Raw genomic sequence first — 18,232 nt, 5'->3', positions numbered from 1 at the left:
ATCACTTTTAAGGGATGAGCATTTGAAACGGCAGAGCCTTTCATTGCCAGTGGGCAATGCTGCAAGACCCTCTCTGGCATCTGTTTGACATCACACAAGTCTGCTTTGAAAGCCCTTTTCAAAGTGGGGAATGGAAGTAGTAGTTTTGAAACTAGTGCTGTGAAACTTGTGCTGATTTGCCAGTCACATCTGTTGTTGATTGGTCAAAGTTTGTTCTCACTTCACATGTAAAGGGACATCCTCAGAACTCAGCACTTGCATCCGATTTAATGAGATGAGATCTGCAGACATTTAAACATAGACAGTTGTTTGAATACAGAAAGCAGGAATTTACAGTTCACATTAAGACCTTGACACGTCGTTAAAATTGTAAATTGTAAACTTACAAGGTAATGTGTAGATGTTGTTTAACAACAGATACAGTTAACAACAACAACGCCAAAAAGCCGCGCAATGACAGTGATATTGACAGTTCAAGTGATTCGGATGACTCGGGCAAGGAGCAAAGTGACTTTGACCTCAGCCTCAGCAGCTTCTCCGATTCTGACTCTGAGAGCGGAGATGACAATATCAACCCCTTTGGGAGTGGATCCGACAGTGATGATGGTAAGTTCTACAGGGTTTGATCTGAGATTCTTCATATATGAGAACCATTTTGGGGGAATATCATGATGTTCAGAATCAGTATTGGGTACAGATTTGTTTCCTTATTTTTTTTTAGGAATATTTCATTCAATGTGAAACTGTCACACAGTGTATTGAAGCCTCTTCCTCTTTACTGGTTCTGTATTTAGTTATCTCTGCAGTGTTAAAACTCATGTTAAAACTATATGTGTTTCAGAACTCATCAGTCATGCAAAACTCTCAGCTGTTCTGTTTTTTGTATTGGTTACAAATATGTTGCTAAAATTAGTAAAATGTGATTTTTATGGAAACTAGTAAGGCATAGTCCCAATCTGATCAGACACTGTTTGCTATTTACACTTCATCATATTGATTGACTTGTATCAGGGATTTACCCTGAGTGACAGAGTCCTGTGTTTGAGGGTCCCTTGGACTCATGCTTATACTTTTCAGGGGTCCAGGCCAACAAAAAGGGGGTCCCAGACACTTGAATAATATCTTTACTACTGTTATTGTATTGTGTATCATGATCATCACATTAATTGTTAAAGTAATCTCTTTCAACACCAGTCAGCCAGAGGCATTCAGTTCCCAGAGAGGTCATAGATGAAGCCCATGTTAATCAAGGAAAATATCAACTTGTAAAAATTTGTGCTACTACATCTCATACACCATTTGAAAGGTATAATTCTACTGTCTGAATGTGGAATTTGTCTTTTGTCATGTTATTCAAATAACACAACTACAATATAAGTAATGTAGTATTTAATGGAAAATTCAAGGTTAGAGATTTCTAATGTCCAGATAAACCACGAAGGGAACAAAAAATGCAGCGTCTTTTTTCCCCGTTTGTAACATGCCAGAATATCCCCTAACCTTTTCTATTGATATTTTCATTTTTACTTTGCCAGAATTTTTTTTATGAAAAGATTTGTCAAATAATATGTATGGTCATCTATTTCCTCGATATCAGTGGCATTCCACTCGGTAACGTGATACAATAGCGTGAAATACCTCCTTTTTCGAAGCTGTGCATGAATAACATAAGGTGAATCGTTTGTTGGCGGATGTTGTTTGAAAGCTGTGAACATCAACAACATCACCGTATCCTTGCCAAGAGCATTTTCACAGTTTTAAGAAGCGATTTTGTTGGATAAAGATTTTGTGTCTAATGACACTTTATTTGCCCAAGTCTGCTGTAAGAAACGTGATTGGTCAAAATCAGACACATGACCTAAGGTAGTCAGTCAGACTGGATACGGTCTGGAAAGACTTCCACCCATATCCCCTCTAAACTATAACATTGAGAATAACATCCTTAGAATTAGGTATGGATGGAAATAGTAAAGTATAATGTTTGTTCAACAACTTTTATGAGTACTGTTGTTGATTTTAGTATTTAGTTCATTTGATTTGTTTTATTATTTCCTTGAAACATTGTATTTGAGCTCATTGAAAACCCCGATGTGGACCTACTGCTGAAGCATGTGTCCGAAAATTGTTTTTTCAATAGCGTTGTGAAAAATAGTTTATGATTCAGCAAGAAGGTCTGAAAAAGAACTAATAGTAATTTGGGAAAGTTTTCTGATGGTAGAGTTTTTATCAGCAGTATCTTTAGATCCTTTATCTCTTGACCACAGATCCATGGTTGAAACGGGGGACCAAGAAGAAGTCAGGGAGTAAAAAGGTGAAGAAAGAGAAAAAGAAAAAGAAGAAGAAAGAAAAGAAGAAGAAAAAGGACACCAATGAAGATGAGGAGTTTGACAAAATGTTGGGGGCTGCAGGCCTTCTGTCTAAAAACAGCACCTGGGGAACGTCATCTAACAACCACAATGGGTCTTCTAGTCTACGAAGCAATTTATTTAGCAGTAAGTGTAATGCTTATAAGGAAGAAAACACAGTGTGTCGAACAGTTTGTGCCTTTAGTTAATTCTTCCAGTTAAAAGCCCAATTCTTGTGTGGCGCTAGTTTTGCTTTGTGGTTAAAGCGTTCGCTTGTCACAAACCTGGGTGCGACTTCCTACAAGGGTACAATGTATGAAGCCCATTTTTGGTGTCCCCCTGCCATGGTATTGCTGGAATAGTGCTAAAAGCAGCATGAAACAATACTCATTCACTCATGTTGCGGTTTTATGCTGTTTTAAGATAAATATGCATTAGTGAGTAAATTTACCGATTAGAAAGACAGGAAATATGAATATTGAAGAGTTTTGCATATATGACTGGTTTATAATAAGTTGTTTGCCCTGTGGTAATTGAGTGTTAGAAATGGTCTCCAGCAGCCTATGATTGTTGTAGGGAGTTCATTACAGGGTGGTCAGATTCAGTGACCTGATTAATTGCATGTCGTTGTATCACAGGATCAGTTGCATAATTACAGGCCCTGACACTAGGCTGAGATATTTCTGAGTGTGATCTCAAGCCAGCAAACTATCAGGACATTTTGTGGAGGGGAGACCATAGTGTAGTGGGTAGTGTTTGTCTCAGAGTATGAGGGTACTGGTTTGATCCTTAGTCACATCAAACCAAAATATCACAAGATGCTACTTATTTGCTTGCATGCAGTATTATGGAGGAAAACAATGACTGGCCCACTCAGTCAGTAGCCATGTATTCTTCTCATTTGATTTCCAAGGTTTGTTTTACAAATCGTCTTGAATTTGTCTACACAATCTACACAATCATAATATTGTCACCTCCAGAGGAACACTCAGACCTAGGCCATGTTTTACAAAGCTCTCGTAAGCCTAGGATCTCGCAAGTTTTCTCATAGCATTCATAGCATGTTACAGTATAGGAGGTCCGGTCAATTAGCCTCTATCACATTGGTTTATATGCAGTTCTTGATATTAAGGGATACATTGTTTTGATCTAGATGAAGATGGCTGGGATAAAGCAATGGCAATGAAGTCAGACCTACTGGCAAAGATTGAGAAACTGGGAGATGAACTTCCTCCAAACACTCTGGATTACCTTATTGATGAGCTTGGTGGACCAGAGAGTGTAGCAGAGGTAAGATACATAGGAAGGAGAGGCAGTCGTTGCCCCACTGTCTTGTACATTTCTGTTGGTCAAGTAACTTCTGCTTATAAACATTACTTGATGTTTACTCAGGAGATAAATGGTCATCTGTAGTCAGATGCTGAATAGTAAATGTATGTGAAACACTAAATGTGTTAAACATGTTCTTAGTTAACTTTTGTTGTGGAGATACAGAGTTAAAGAACCTGTTGTGACAGGGGACATGGCTCCATGCAACCTTAAGGCTTCTAGATTGCATTGGTTCTCACTGGCAGTGCATGCTGATTGAATCAGACCTTCTTGACAATATCAGTCACTGGTTCTGGTTTAGAATTGGCACATTTTTTTGTAAGAGGTTAATTTATGGATTTTTATCATTTGGCTTAATAACTTGGGTACACTGATGATAGATTACTGATTATGTTGTATCACTGACCAAAACCAGCTGGAGAGGTGATGGGATAGTATAGTGGTTAAAGCTTTCAGTCGTCAAGTCAAAGACCTGGGTTCAGTTCCCAACATGGGCAGAATGTGTGAGGTCAATTTCTGATGTTTCCCACCATCATGACATAGCTGGAATATTGCTAAAAGCAGTGTAAAAACTCACTCACTCACTCACTCACACATTATATATTGTAAGCAATAACTAGTGCTGGGTTTTATGCATGTAAATCATATATGCATTCTGTGGATGAAAAGTTTGCAACTGTTAGCAGGCATGGTGTTCTATTGTACCCTCCTTGCATCACAGTACTGACCATTTTTGATTGGCCAAGATTGGAACTTTTTAGAGAAGACAGTGCTAATGGCACATAGTTCTTTCCATGCTTTATAATTAAGTGATCATTATGAAGTGTTTATATGTTCTGTAGATGACAGGAAGGAAAGGAAGAGTTGTGAGCAATGATGACGGTGGTGTGAGTTATGAGTCTCGAAGTGAGGTCGATGTCCCTCTGGAGGTCCTCAACCTTACAGAGAAGCAGAGGTTCATGGATGGAGAAAAGGTGAGCAGTCACAGTGTATCAGTTGAATAAACTACTAGTTCTTGTTGGCAATATGTGGCTTTGCTGCACTCATTTAGCCTAAAGCCGGAATGGTGAACGTTTAGCTTTCCTCACAGAATGACCTGTGAAGGTCCGGGGGTAGAATAGGCCTTCAGCAACCATGCTTGCCATAAAAGGCAACTATGCTTGTCGTAAGAGGCGACTATCGGGATCGGGTGGTCAGGCTCACTGACTTGGTTGACATGTCATCGGTTTCCAATTGCGCAGATCTATGCTCATGTTGTTGGTCACTGGATTGTCTGGTCCAGACTCCATTATTTACAGACTGCAGTCATATGGCTGGAATAACGCGTGAGTGCGGCGTAAAACTGAACTCACTCACTCCTCACAGAATGAGCTTTCAGGCTATGATGTTACAGAAATATTGATCATGTTTGTCAGGATTCTAGTTTAGAAGTTCTCCTCATGTTGTCACAGGAAGTGAATCAGCTGGTCAATCTCCTAATTTGGTAGTTTGAATATGATTGTACTCTGATGGCAGAGATCGTTGCTCCTATTGTCCATCTCTACTGCAAAACAGGATCATTTACATATGTAATTATGTAAAATATAAGTGGTAGGTGCGTTATCAGACAAATTTTACAAAAATACTGATCACATGGCGATAAACCTGACCTAATCGTTTCTCTCTCTACCTACACAGTTTATAGCTATTATATCAGAAGCAGCCAGTTCAGGTATCTCACTACAAGCTGACCGGCGTGTCATCAACCAGCGGCGAAGAGTACACATCACACTTGAGCTTCCATGGAGTGCTGACAGAGCTATACAGCAATTCGGTGAGTGGGTATGCACTCTGAAAACTTTGAGGTGCATGGTTGATTCAGTTGTCTGAGGAGTCGCATATACTGTGTCGCACATCCCAGCAACAAGTGATCATCATGTTCAATCTTTATCACTACTTTGTCTCTGATCGTAAGTATAGCTGACCCGTGAAGATTTGGGGTAGGATAGGTCTTCAGTAACCCATGTTTGCCACAAACGGCGGCTAAGCTTTTCGTAAGATACGAGTAACAGGATGGGTTGGTTACGTCCCCTCACTTAGTTGACACGTCATTGGTTCCCAAGTGCCCAGATCGATGCTCATGGTGTTGATCACTGGATTGTCTGGTCCAGACTCGATTATATACAGACCACCGCCATATAGCTGTAATATTGCTGAGTGCGGCGTAAAACTAAACTCACTCACTCACTCACTCGATTATTTGTAGACCTTTGCCATGTGGATGGAATAGTGCTGAGTGCAGTGTTAAACTAAACTCACTCACTCATAAGTTTAACTGAAGCAAAACTTTAAGACTTTGAACTTTCTTATGTATCTGTCAAACTTGAATGCTATCATAAAACTAAAATACAGCTAAGTGCTTGTAATCCAAACTCATTCATTTCCTTATTAGATGCTCTACAACAATATTTATTTAGTTGTAAGGAATACACTTGAATCTTCACTGATTCAAAACAACTAGCTCAGAAGACAGTACCCACTAGGTGCCAACAACAATTAGATCTCATGTATACGTGTTCTTGTGCAGGTCGTACTCACCGGTCCAACCAGGTGACAGCACCTGAGTATGTCTTCATGATCTCTGAGCTGGCTGGAGAGAGAAGGTTTGCTTCTACTGTTGCCAAGCGTCTGGAGAGTCTGGTGAGTTACTTGTCTACTCTGTCCGACCTCGCAGTACATATTGCTTGTTGCATTGATGATGACAACATCAAGACATATCCAGCCTATACGAGAAACTAAAACTAATTAAACTTCAAGAGAAGTCTCATTTCAGTTTGAGTGTCGTTTTTGTTTGTGCCAAAACTGAGTGAGATCACATGGTGTCTCTGTTTGTAGGGAGCGCTGACTCATGGTGACCGACGTGCAACTGAGTCCAGAGATCTCAGCAGGTTCAACATCGATAACAAGGTGAGAACTTCAAGTTTGTATAGACGGTTGCAGTAAGTCTTGTAACAAGCGATATTGTAATTCTTATTAAGGACCCATATATATAGGGCTGCACAAGCACAATGTTAGGTAAATTATAATACAATTGCTATCAGAAAAAAAAGGCTTTTCATGTCAGCCATCCGTCTGAATTTTATGCCAAGTGTCAAGAATTATCAGAGTGAATGGTAGCTTTCATGTATTAAGCTTTCTGATGTGTCTAGATACTTGAAAGTTGCTCTTGTGATGGTTATTGGGTACAAGGACTGGTGTGTATGTTTCAGTATGGTCGTGCTGCTTTGGAGGCTGTGATGAAGTGTGTGCTCAACCTGACAGGGGACCCACCACTTGTGGCACCGCCTCAGACGTACAAGGGAGACTTTTTCTCTGGTAAGTGTTTGCTCATCGTGCTGAAGACTGGGTTTGACTCCCCATGTGGGAACTATATGTGAAACCCGTTTCTGATTTTCCCCACCATGATATTGCTAAAAGGAGCGTAAAACCCAACTCACTCGCTCTTCTCTGGAAGGCAGTACCAACAATCAGGTTTAACTTGTATCCGAAGGATGTCTTATTGACACCCATCTGAGTGAGAATTATAGCTTACGCAAAATCAGCAGTTATGCAGCTGCTCCCATGGACACCCTACCCCTATATATTGCCTTTCTGTTCGGTTTACAATCACTGGAGGTAGTCATCATCAGACCATCTGCATTGTAATGTTTGCATTTGTCTTTCTTGAGTTGGATCTGCAGAAATAGGGCAAGAAGTGACTGAGAAACACATATCAAACATTCCATAATGATCTTTGTTAGTCTGGGTTCCCACATTCTCTGGTTGTTGTAAGAGGGAGATAAAATAGATCAGATCACTAGTCTTAGTGAATCGGTTGAAAGCATGTCTTTTACAGTGCCAGTCATTGCTCACATAGGATTGTCTAGAGAATATAGAATTTGTTTTCTTTCCTAATTAGTAGCTCTTATATATCAGTTAGCTTAGCTGAAAGTGGAACCATGTACTCGGTACCTCTGTGGAGGATGGGGAGGTGTAGAAGAGGGATTGGGATATAAAGAAACAGTCCAGGGCTTTCTTTCACACAGCACTAAAGTGATTATAAGTCACAGGGGCACCTCAGTGCAAAATTTAAGAATGGACATTTGTTACACTTTTTGAAAGGACCCTTGGGGCTTCATTTCACAAAGCACTATGGTGGTCATAAGTCACTAAGGTAATGTCAGTGCAGTGGTAAAGAATGGGAGTTTGTTAGTTTAATAAAGCATGCTTCATGAAATGAGTCCCTGGTTGTTAAACACATATTCATAATGCAGATGATGTACATGAACTGCTATCCTACTTTCAGATGTCAAGAGAGGTCTCGTTGGTGTTGGTATGATTGGCATAGATGAGAGATCAGGCTTCCCAAGTCTGGAAAAAGGTATGTTATACTGTTACTGTGTGCTGTACATTATTACACTGTTATCAGTGATGAGTAATAATCAAGTTGGTTATCCCCGTATTGACATAACTGACCTTGAAAATTTAAGTAAGGTGATGGGTAAACTGACAATGTTTTCTTGTGCAGACTACAACAACATCAGCAAGTACTTGAACCGAATCCTGGGTATGGAGGTTGAGCTCCAGAACGCTCTCTTCAAGTATTTTACAGATACTCTCACTGCCATCATCCTCGAGGCCAAGCGGAATGGACGCTGGGACATGGGCATTCTGGGTAAGTCTGCATTTCATGCTTATCTTGTGAAATGTTCAATTTGATCTCAAAGCATTTTCAAGTAATGAGGCAATGGTGGGGCAGCCATGTAGTTAAAACTTTCGCTAGTCATGCCGAAGACCATTTCTGGTGTCCCTATGCCCTGATATTGCAGGAATATTGCTTGTAGCAGAGTAAATCTAAATTCATGCACAAGGAGATACAAAGTGAGAGATCCTGTTACAACAGTTGACAGGTCCTGAAGGCTCCATGCAACCTGTAAGGATTAAAACAAAACTCAAAACACTTGCTGTCCCATTCCAGATCTGGGTTCTGGAGGTGAGAAGGTCCACAAGGTGGAGACACTGACATTCCTGGGCAACACAGCCACAAACACTGCCAAGACAGAACTGACGACAGTGAGTAACAGTCCTCAAGCTGGTGTGTGGTACATGGAACATGTCACCTGTTTTCATAACCTGTATAAAGGTCGTGGGAATCAGGTTTTCAACTGAAACTAATCATTAATTGTAGCATGCAGTACCTTAATCGGGACATTTTTCAGTTATTGATGATCAGGATGCTTTTCTACAAAATGCTTTGATTGGGACCCACTGAACTGATGATCATTTATTGCCCTGGACCTAGATTTTCAAAGCTCTCTCAGTGCTAAGAGTCATAAGTTAATGTTTAATGTATGGAACTTACGGTTGTCCTAGTGCTAAGAGAGCTTTGAAAATCTAGGCACTGTAGTATAGCACAAATATTTCTCAATGAGATTCACGTAACATCCTATTAAACCAACACATGTTCATTTTCTACATGTGCAGTAGATTAGATTTACCTGAACTTCTGACTGTGTGTTTACAGGTGAGTGTGGAGAGAGGCATGTCTTGGAACCAGGCTATTGAGCTGTGGAGAAAGTGTATTGGATCTGAAGAGGGATTCTACCTGGCCTATCAGGTAGGGTATCGAAGTGATCAGAACTGGGCAACACAGTCAAAGTGTCTTGTCATAGCAACATTGTTTGAAGTGAGAGAACCAGGCAGATTGTTATTACAGTAGAAAATCTCCATGAGAACCAGACTCCTTTTCATTTTGAAGGCAGTTTGTGATTTATGGTACACAGATGTAGAGTAATGGCAAAACTAATTTAATCTTCAGTGTAAGCCAATAGCCAGTAGGTTGAGTGTAGTTCATGAACAGGGGAGCATTGTTTGTTGAAGTTCAATTGGTCTTTTAAAGTTTTCTTGCATGTATTTATCATCAAACAATTACTGGTAATACAGTGTAATTTCATAAAACCTTGTTACACATATTCATTGCTTCACCACCCATTAAACATGTTATTGAAAATAATTAATGGTGATGTAAACTTGTCTAGCTGTATATACATCTCACAGAGCAGTGCTGTGATACTGAAATTGAATCATTTTGACATATTTGTCACCTGTGTTCAACTTGAGATTAACGCAAACAAGTCTCAAACAATATACCAGTGCTGGTGGCAGTTTTTTCTATATTTTTACCTTGTCAAACTGTTTCCACACAGGCTGCTAACTGACTAATATACATCTTGTGTGGTATATATATCGTCAGTATATTAATTTAAAGCAGAAATCTATGTATGTGACGGCTCTCTGAAAATAATCACGTCAAGACCAGACAGTCCAGTGATTGATGATCTTAAACATTGATCTGTGCAAACGGGATGCTAGGACATGCATCAACTAAATGACACAGTCCTGTTTGTCACATCTTAGGGCAAGGTGTGGTTACAAAACATAATAATGATAATAATAATAGTTACATGTGTAATGCACCAAATCCAGACACAGTGTATGCTCATAGTGCTACATGAGAGATACAGACATGTTGAACACCAACTCAAACATGGATTGCCTCAGTAGACCATCTGCATAAAGTGTTGTAGTATGAACATTTTTGGATGCTCAACAGAGTTTGTTCAGATGAAAACTTTATCTCTTTCAGGAACGTAACATGAAGCGGACATCCATCTTGATAGTGCAGCAGGGAAAGAATAAGAAGAAGGAACGACTGTACAATGTGTACCGCCCCAACACAGGCCTCCAACTTCGTTGTGAGACATTAGAGGAAATACGCAAGAAGTATAAGAAGGTCAGACATGCTCATGAACTTAGGTGTAGAAAATATATGTAAAAAATATATTAGATTAATCTGTAGTATATGGTTAATAGTATAGTAGGGGAATTCCAAAACTTTTTTGGGTGTCATCTCCCAGGGAACAGTTAAAGGTTACGCTTAAGACCACAACAGATCAATAAGTAGAAGTTCATCCCCATCTGCCTTTTAACCATATCTTGGGGAGTAGGGTAGCCTAGTGGTTAAAGCATTCGCTCGTCACACCGAAGGCAAGGATTCTATTCCACACATAGGTACAATGTATGAAGCCTATTCATGGAGTTTCCTGCTGTGGTATTGCTGAAATATTGCTAAAAGTACAGTAAAACCAAACTCGCTCACTTTTACCAATATCCCTCACATTGTCTTACTGTCCCCAAGTACCAACAGACTCTGAGATGATACTGTTGATGGTAGCTGCTACTCTGACTTTGTGTGTGAAGCTCATGGCCTTTTATCTGTTCCAGGTGCTGCCTGATGAAGCTCAGAACTGGTGGGATGACCAGTATTACGCTTCAGCCAAGTGTTGTAGTCATGCATACTGGTCAGTATCAGTAGTAATTCACCTAGAGGAGGAATGGGGTTGGTGGGTGTGGAGAGATTCAGGGCAACTTAGTACTAACTCCTATCCTTTCAGCAATCACTTTTGAAAGATTAAACACTTAGTCTGATATTCATAAAATTTATGATACTGGCTCTGTACTTGCATACTTTTCAATATTTACTAATCACACAAAGAGTTTAGTATGTGTGCTCCTTAGCAATTGTTATGTATAACAAGATGAAATTCTAAAATAGTTACTCAACTTCTCAGCATTTGTCTTTATGCTGTAATAAAGTGTTTGTTTTTGTGGTCTTTAGGTAAAATTTAATAGGAAGTTGACAGGTTCAAATTGATAAATGTGATAAGTTACAGCATCCTTAATTCACCAGGCGGGGTAACTGTAAGAAGATGTCCCTTGGACTCCAGTGTGAGATCGGTCTGCGAACTCGGACTTACCATGTGTTGAGTGGCTCTGTACTCAGTGTGTGGAGCAAAGTGGAAGGAGTCTTAGCCTCCATGCCAGGTGGAGCCAGCTCCAAGATGCAGATCATACGGCTTCGCACTGATGATGGCAAGAGGATCGTGGGTAAGTCACGATTCGGTGTAAATCCCCTGAAGTTTATTAACCAATTCAACACCATAGGCAGAAAAATAGTCCAAAACGTCCCCATTCCCCAGACACCGTAGACCGAAAAATCGGCCAAGGAGTAGTTGCATCAAAATGATATATAATTTTAGGAACCTAACTAACATATGATTCATTTAGCAAATCTGTCACTCTTCTTAATGCCTGTTGAATACTGACTACATTTCAAATGGCCATATATTATCGACAGGATTAGAATTATAAACTTTTTGGCAATGTTAATGAAAAAACTATTCTGTCATGCTTCGGCAATGGGTCCACATCAGAGTTCTCAGTGAGCAAAGTAACAATGTTCAGAGGATAGGAAAAAAGGGCATATCATGCCATGTTACCAATGGAAAAGAAAGTTAGAGCATCCTTAGATCTCCCAAGTTTTTGCTTCCTTTGAGGTTTATCTGGACATATAAATGTGTAAGCCTGCATTTTCATTAAAAATCATCACAATATTATAAAAGCAACGTTCATATTTATAAACGGTAGGATTGGACCTTTCAAATGGTGTATGATATGTAGTAGTAATAATGATTATGAGCTGATATTTTCCTTGATAAACATAGGCTTTATCTATGGCCAGAGAATCTTTGGGATGATGTCGTGGCAGTATATGCCTCTGGTTGACTGGTGTTTAAAGAGTAAAACCAAGAGCATCATGAATTCTTGAGTAAATTTTTGAAGGACAGTAATTTTGGTTATGGTTCCCACCAAAAGGCTGCCTTTGTAAAATGTGGGCACTGGTGGCTGAAATTTGGTTTTAGAGACTCTCACATTGGTTAGAATTGGTCTTGAGTAACCCATGCTTGTTGTAAGAGACACCTCATGAATCAGGTGGTCAGGCATACTGATTTGGTTGACACATGTCATCGTATTCCATATTTGTAGAATGATGCTCATGCTGGTCCAGACTTGATTATTTACATACTTCTGAAATATAGCTGGAATATTGTCAAGTGCAGCATTTAATAACAAATCAATCAACCAACCAATACCTGTACACATACTATCACCACTTTCCATACCAACATGCTCACCAGCAGTAAGTCACTGGATTGTCAGGACCAGGCTAGCTATTCTCGAAACGTTTGTTGCCCTAAACCCCTTTTTAAACCCCTTCTTAACACATTGGCTACGATCAAAGTTAAGAATTTTGGGGGCTACGAACGTTTTGTGAATAAGTCAACAGGTCTGAATGCATGTATGCTCTGTCTGTATTACTGGAATATTGCTGCATGCGGCATTTTATTTTTATACTGGACTTTCATCCTACCTGTTTTGATTCATCTCTTCCAGGGAGCCTCATTCCTGGCAACTGTGTGAATCCCCTGACCAACATCCTGTCTCAAGACTCGGCTAAGATGTACTCAGAGAAACATCCACCACCCAGGGAAGACGAGGCCAATCTCAGCATGCCTGTGTTTTTCTGAGGACACTGTTTCTTGTGTATTTGCAATACTGAGACTAAGTCTCCAGAAATGTGCTTTCATCACCTCGTCAGTCTGCCGCTGTCTAGGTGAACAACTGAAGTTATCAGCCTTGATTAGACATTGGGAACTGAAGCCAGAGGCCACCTTCGCCAGTTTTGGTGAATCTGATGTTTTCAGCTGTATGCCCGTAACATTGTCAAGTTACAGAGTTATTCAATTTGGTGATTCTGATGTTATTTGTGTAAAGTCTTGACATTGCTTAGAAATTGTCCACTCTAGCATCTCAGATGTAATGTGCAGCAAAGACCACTCCTTGGAAATCTGAGGAAATATTACAGTAGTGGTTCCACTCAGGTCAGGATCTTGCAACATCAAAGGATGAAATATTCAAGCTGCCAGCATTGACCACCAGATACACAGCAGAATACATTTGCTATATAAGACAGATAAGCCATCAAACTCTATATTCCATTGATTGACCATCAAGACACTATATTCCATTGATCGACACTCAAGACACTATGAAGCAATGTTCACTGCAGCAAACGAAAGGGCCCAAAACCAAGTCAGCATAGGAAGTTGACCCACTTCTTTACATCCCATGTCGTGCAGTATAGGACCATTTCAGCAATTCAGCATTTGCTCATGTCAACACCTAGTTCAAAACTGGAGAATTATATATCTAAGCATCTTAGTGGTACTGAACAAGATGCAGTGTGGAATCTATGAACAATTTATGTATTTATCAACCTGTAGCAGTATTTTTGTCATTACTACAGACCCATGCTTCAACATAGAGCATGATCCTACTGAAGTCAGTGCTGTAGTCTGCAGGTTGTATGTGGTGATTTTGGTGTCAGTTACCCAGACAGGCTGGCAAGAGATAGGGCGAGACTAGATTGTACCCTCAGTCTTTCATACAATATGGCCATTGCTACATTCCTACAGCCGTGACAACGCTACAGCGCCAGTAGTCTAGATCATTGCCTAGACGTTCAGTACTCTGAAGCTGTAGATTCAAGGAACGCGACAAAAGACTCCAATCATTGTTTCTGATGTGAGGATCAGAATTCATGGATTATCAGAGGGAATTGTGCAAATTAAGCAGTTGAGCACCTGCGACTGCCCGAATTCTTGTGTTGCTGTGTGAAAGTGAATGTGAGTTTCAGTATATTTTGTGAAAGTGGATATTGAAGAACCCTCACATGTGCCTTGTATATTTGCCTGTCAGTTATGCAATGAAGACTGCTTGTTTCGAAATACATTGAAAAGTCCATCGATACAAAGTTGGGGTGTCACTAGTACAGAATATTACTACTTTATGTATCCGACACGTGTGGTTTCGTTCATATCATAGTTGCAGCCTCTTAAACTATCTATCCAAGGATAGGTCTATTTCCAGCAGTACAGGACTTCATGCTTGACTTGTAAATAAGGCCTCTTCCAGTCAAAGTTTTCATAAGTGCATTTGCCATTCAAAATACATGCAACGTGCTGTGTAGAGACGTCACGTGAATTTGTGATATATTTCAGTGTGTATATATTAACTTGAGTTTTCCAGTGAAACAATTCCTACGGGCAGATTCTGCCATAGCTAGCTTGAGATTGATAATGCTCATGACGAAACTGGTATGGATGATGAATCGATATATTCCAAGTCAGACGTTTTGCCAATGTAAATAGAACTCTGTGATTTCTGATCAAAAACTTGTCATGTGCAAAAATAACTATTTTTTGTATTGGTCTGAGTGAACCATGTGAGAATTTGTACAAGAATACAATGGATGCCCGTCTCTGTATCTCAGGATGTATCTGTTGCTAAGAATTTGATGCAAGCTACACTCACCATATTCTCAATAGTGATCTCTGCATCATTGGTCTGTCCATAACGGTTTGTACAGTTGTTCATTTCAATTTAACAAAAGGTGCTTTCAACTCGTGTTCAGTACCCAATCAATGTCACCAGAGACTTATTTATTTGGCTTTGTGTTGTTGTAATGTTACCCCTTATGTCTGTATGACAGATCTGTGTGATAGTATAGAGAGGGTGTTTGATGAAGGTTATGATGATTATGATGTCCAATTCAACCTGTTTATCATTGCTGTCACCTTTGTGGGTTCTTGTCAAACTTGAAAATTTATGGGTCTACAGTAAATACAAAGATTATACAGAAATGAAAGATTCTGTACTGTGTCAAAACTTAGTTATAAATTGTCATGTAATTTGTTATCCATGTGTAGGCTTAATATAATACATAAAGTATCTGATATAAGATATTAATTCTCAGCAAAGAAATAATAGATATTCAAGAGTGGTTTGTCATCCGATGTGAGCATAAGAAACGACTTTCCTGCCAAAACTGATAGATATGTTACAGTAGTTTCAATAGCTGATTCATGAGATATATGAAACTACTTTCTAGCCTACATTTAACATATAGTAAAGTGGTTTCTGTGTTTGGTTCCTGGAAAATGAAGTAAGATTATGACATGAATTCCACTGTTCAGCACTTATTTAATTGTTACATGTTGAAAGCGGTTCTTTTTAATCAGTTTGTATTCAGATATTGTCATGGATATTGTTTATATTTTTGCAATTTCAGTTTATTGAAGGACATTTTCTCAGCTGCAAGAAGGGAACATTACACACTGATACACAGATGCTATCGACCTCAAGACAAATGATACTATGTCAAGTCTGAGAAAGGAGGTTGAAGAAAATCTCATTCTGAATGTTGTTTCTAATGAATATCTTCATGTGCGTGTTGTATATGGTTAGGATTCTGTTGAAGGAGTTAGATGATAACAGGATTTTTTTCAGTCAATCACATTTAAGCTCAGTTAATTTTCAAATTGTGATACATCTTTTATGAGGTGATCAAAATTTCCATCTGATATCTTGCAGAGGTGCCTATTTGGAAATATGTAATAGATATGTAAAAGTCTGGAGATTTGAATTTGAGTTTGTATGTACCCCAAAATCTCTACAAACTTATAAGGATCAGGATCTTGTGGCAGGTGTATTATGTTGAGTCTCATCTTAGCCCTAAAAAAAATGTGCATGATTAGTGCTTAGAGTTATATCTATCCAGGCAGCCCTTGGTACTTACTCATGCTTTAGTCCCAGACACAAGTCCATTACTCCATTGCAAGAGGAACAGTTGGGTAGGTTATCGGTTAGGGCAGTCGCTCCTCATGCCAAATATCCAGGTTAGATTCCCCACATGGCTACTATATGCAAAATATGCTGAATATTGCTAAAAGCAGCGTAAAACTAAACTTTCTCTGAATGTCATTCAGAGGACCTCTCGTGGGTAGTTTCGGCCAAGGCTGAGATCAGTCTGGGTACAATGTGTGAAGCCCATTTCTGGTTCCCCCCATGTAATATTGCCGCAGTGTTGCTAAAAGCAGCTTTAAACCCTACTCACTCACTCTCCCCTATTATTGATGTTATGTTAAACTAAGTCACAATTAACCAATGCTGATTTAGTGGACAAAGTGCATCAGAGTGTCGCGTTTATTGATTTGGTTAAAAGGACCAATTAGAGTCATACTGATCTCAGAAAAATTGTTTTCCGTCTGTTTATACTAAAGTTAATACTTGCTGAAATATAGTTTTCAGTTTCAAGAGTTTTAATGTCAGATACATTTTGGGTGTTTTAAATTCCATTTTTTAAAAACTTAAATTTTATGGTATTAATTTATATATTGATATATATATATGACATAAGCATGATAAGTATTTGATACTATCTATGTTTTGTTCATAGGCTATCCCATTATTTTATTACAAATAAAATCGGAGAGACTGCGATATTGTCCCTCTTGTCAATGATCCCAGGTCATTAGAGATAGGATCAGATCGGAGGATGGATAGTGGTAGGTTGTACTCTCATTAATCATTCATTTCATTACAGACAGGATTGGATAGTTACTCGTAGGTGTATTCTCATCAATTTGTTTGGATATTGATGAGAATGTATAAACAAGGTTGTAGTCTAATTGAAGGCACTATATCACACCACGCTAAAGTGAATAATGTATTTTTCTCAATAATATTATCAGCCCTCATGGAATTTACCATACAATTTACACCCAAGCTCCCCCCAAAAAATATGTAATTAGATTACAATACCAATAAAAAGTTCAAAAGAATGAATGCAATGTTGCATTGCATCAGCTCTTGTGCCCTCTATTGGGTCAACATTAATTCAAGTGAATCCCACAGAGCAGTGTTCCCTGGAGTGCTCTTTTCAAGTATCCTACGCACATCTTGGGATTGAACCCAGTTCCACAACACCACATGGGACTGTTTTCAGTATATGGAGCAGTTGTTAACATTCCATATATGGCAAGTGTTCTCTGAAAAGCTGTTCGCCTTGAAGTTCAAGTCTCAGTTTGCGGGAAGTTATAAGCGATAATAAGTCTCTTACTCCATCAGTATGAAGCTAGAGTCAGTGCATATATAATACAGACCAAACTGTTGTTGAAAATGTGTGACATTGTGCCTTTAATAATTCATTTTGTAAGACAGGATTACGTAGTGATGGATAGGGTGTACTCGAATCAATTTATTTAGATATAGATACGAATAGATAGTGGCTGTGGAAGGTTGTGAAGTGCAGTGTTCCCTGACTGCTGATGAAGGAGGGAGAGTGACTGAAGGCTGGAGTGATGAGAGTATGGTTAGAAGTCGGGAGTTGACCACTGGTTAAAGGGACACTATTGATACAGACCATCTGGCCAGTAATCACAGCGCTTGTCACACTTCAGTAGCAAACAAAAACATTTTATTCATGTTCATCTATATCAGTCATATGCTAATTTACAAAAAATGTAAGTTTTTCAGTGTGTTATTTGTATTTCATGTTTAAAATGTGAGTAAAGCTGATTTTGATGTTTCAGGCAGTCAAGAGATGTGAGAAATTTTAATCTGCCTTAAGTACTTCCAAGTATTTGCCTTTTCTCAAACTTATGAAATTGATAGTGTTCCTTTAAAGTTGTTCTGTTGAATATGTCCTGAAATATGTTTGTAATAAACACATCAACAATAGCATATGGTATGTATTTTGTTACAGGTTACATTGTAACCTGTATCTTATGTCACTAGCC

General features: G+C 39.0%; 1 protein-coding gene across 1 annotated transcript in view; it reads left to right on the top strand.

The window, feature by feature from the left end:
* LOC137294393 (protein strawberry notch homolog 1-like) overlaps positions 1 to 18,173 on the top strand; it is a 34,214-nt gene extending 16,041 nt beyond the window's left edge. The window contains exons 15-30 of the mRNA XM_067825399.1: positions 418 to 606; positions 2,265 to 2,492; positions 3,499 to 3,635; positions 4,517 to 4,648; positions 5,352 to 5,487; positions 6,241 to 6,353; positions 6,549 to 6,620; positions 6,923 to 7,028; positions 7,999 to 8,073; positions 8,221 to 8,367; positions 8,671 to 8,765; positions 9,217 to 9,309; positions 10,339 to 10,485; positions 10,977 to 11,053; positions 11,443 to 11,639; positions 12,987 to 18,173. Of these exons, the coding sequence (XP_067681500.1) occupies positions 418 to 606; positions 2,265 to 2,492; positions 3,499 to 3,635; positions 4,517 to 4,648; positions 5,352 to 5,487; positions 6,241 to 6,353; positions 6,549 to 6,620; positions 6,923 to 7,028; positions 7,999 to 8,073; positions 8,221 to 8,367; positions 8,671 to 8,765; positions 9,217 to 9,309; positions 10,339 to 10,485; positions 10,977 to 11,053; positions 11,443 to 11,639; positions 12,987 to 13,120 (2,078 nt within the window). The 3' untranslated portion in view covers positions 13,121 to 18,173. The remainder of the gene's footprint in view (positions 1 to 417; positions 607 to 2,264; positions 2,493 to 3,498; positions 3,636 to 4,516; positions 4,649 to 5,351; positions 5,488 to 6,240; positions 6,354 to 6,548; positions 6,621 to 6,922; positions 7,029 to 7,998; positions 8,074 to 8,220; positions 8,368 to 8,670; positions 8,766 to 9,216; positions 9,310 to 10,338; positions 10,486 to 10,976; positions 11,054 to 11,442; positions 11,640 to 12,986) is intronic.
* Positions 18,174 to 18,232: the final 59 nt, after the last annotated feature.

The sequence above is a fragment of the Haliotis asinina genome, chromosome 1 (assembly GCF_037392515.1).
Source record: "Haliotis asinina isolate JCU_RB_2024 chromosome 1, JCU_Hal_asi_v2, whole genome shotgun sequence".
Lineage (NCBI taxonomy): Eukaryota > Metazoa > Mollusca > Gastropoda > Lepetellida > Haliotidae > Haliotis > Haliotis asinina.
The sequence above is the reverse complement of the archived record's forward strand: the minus strand, read 5'-3'. Positions and strand labels throughout refer to the sequence as shown.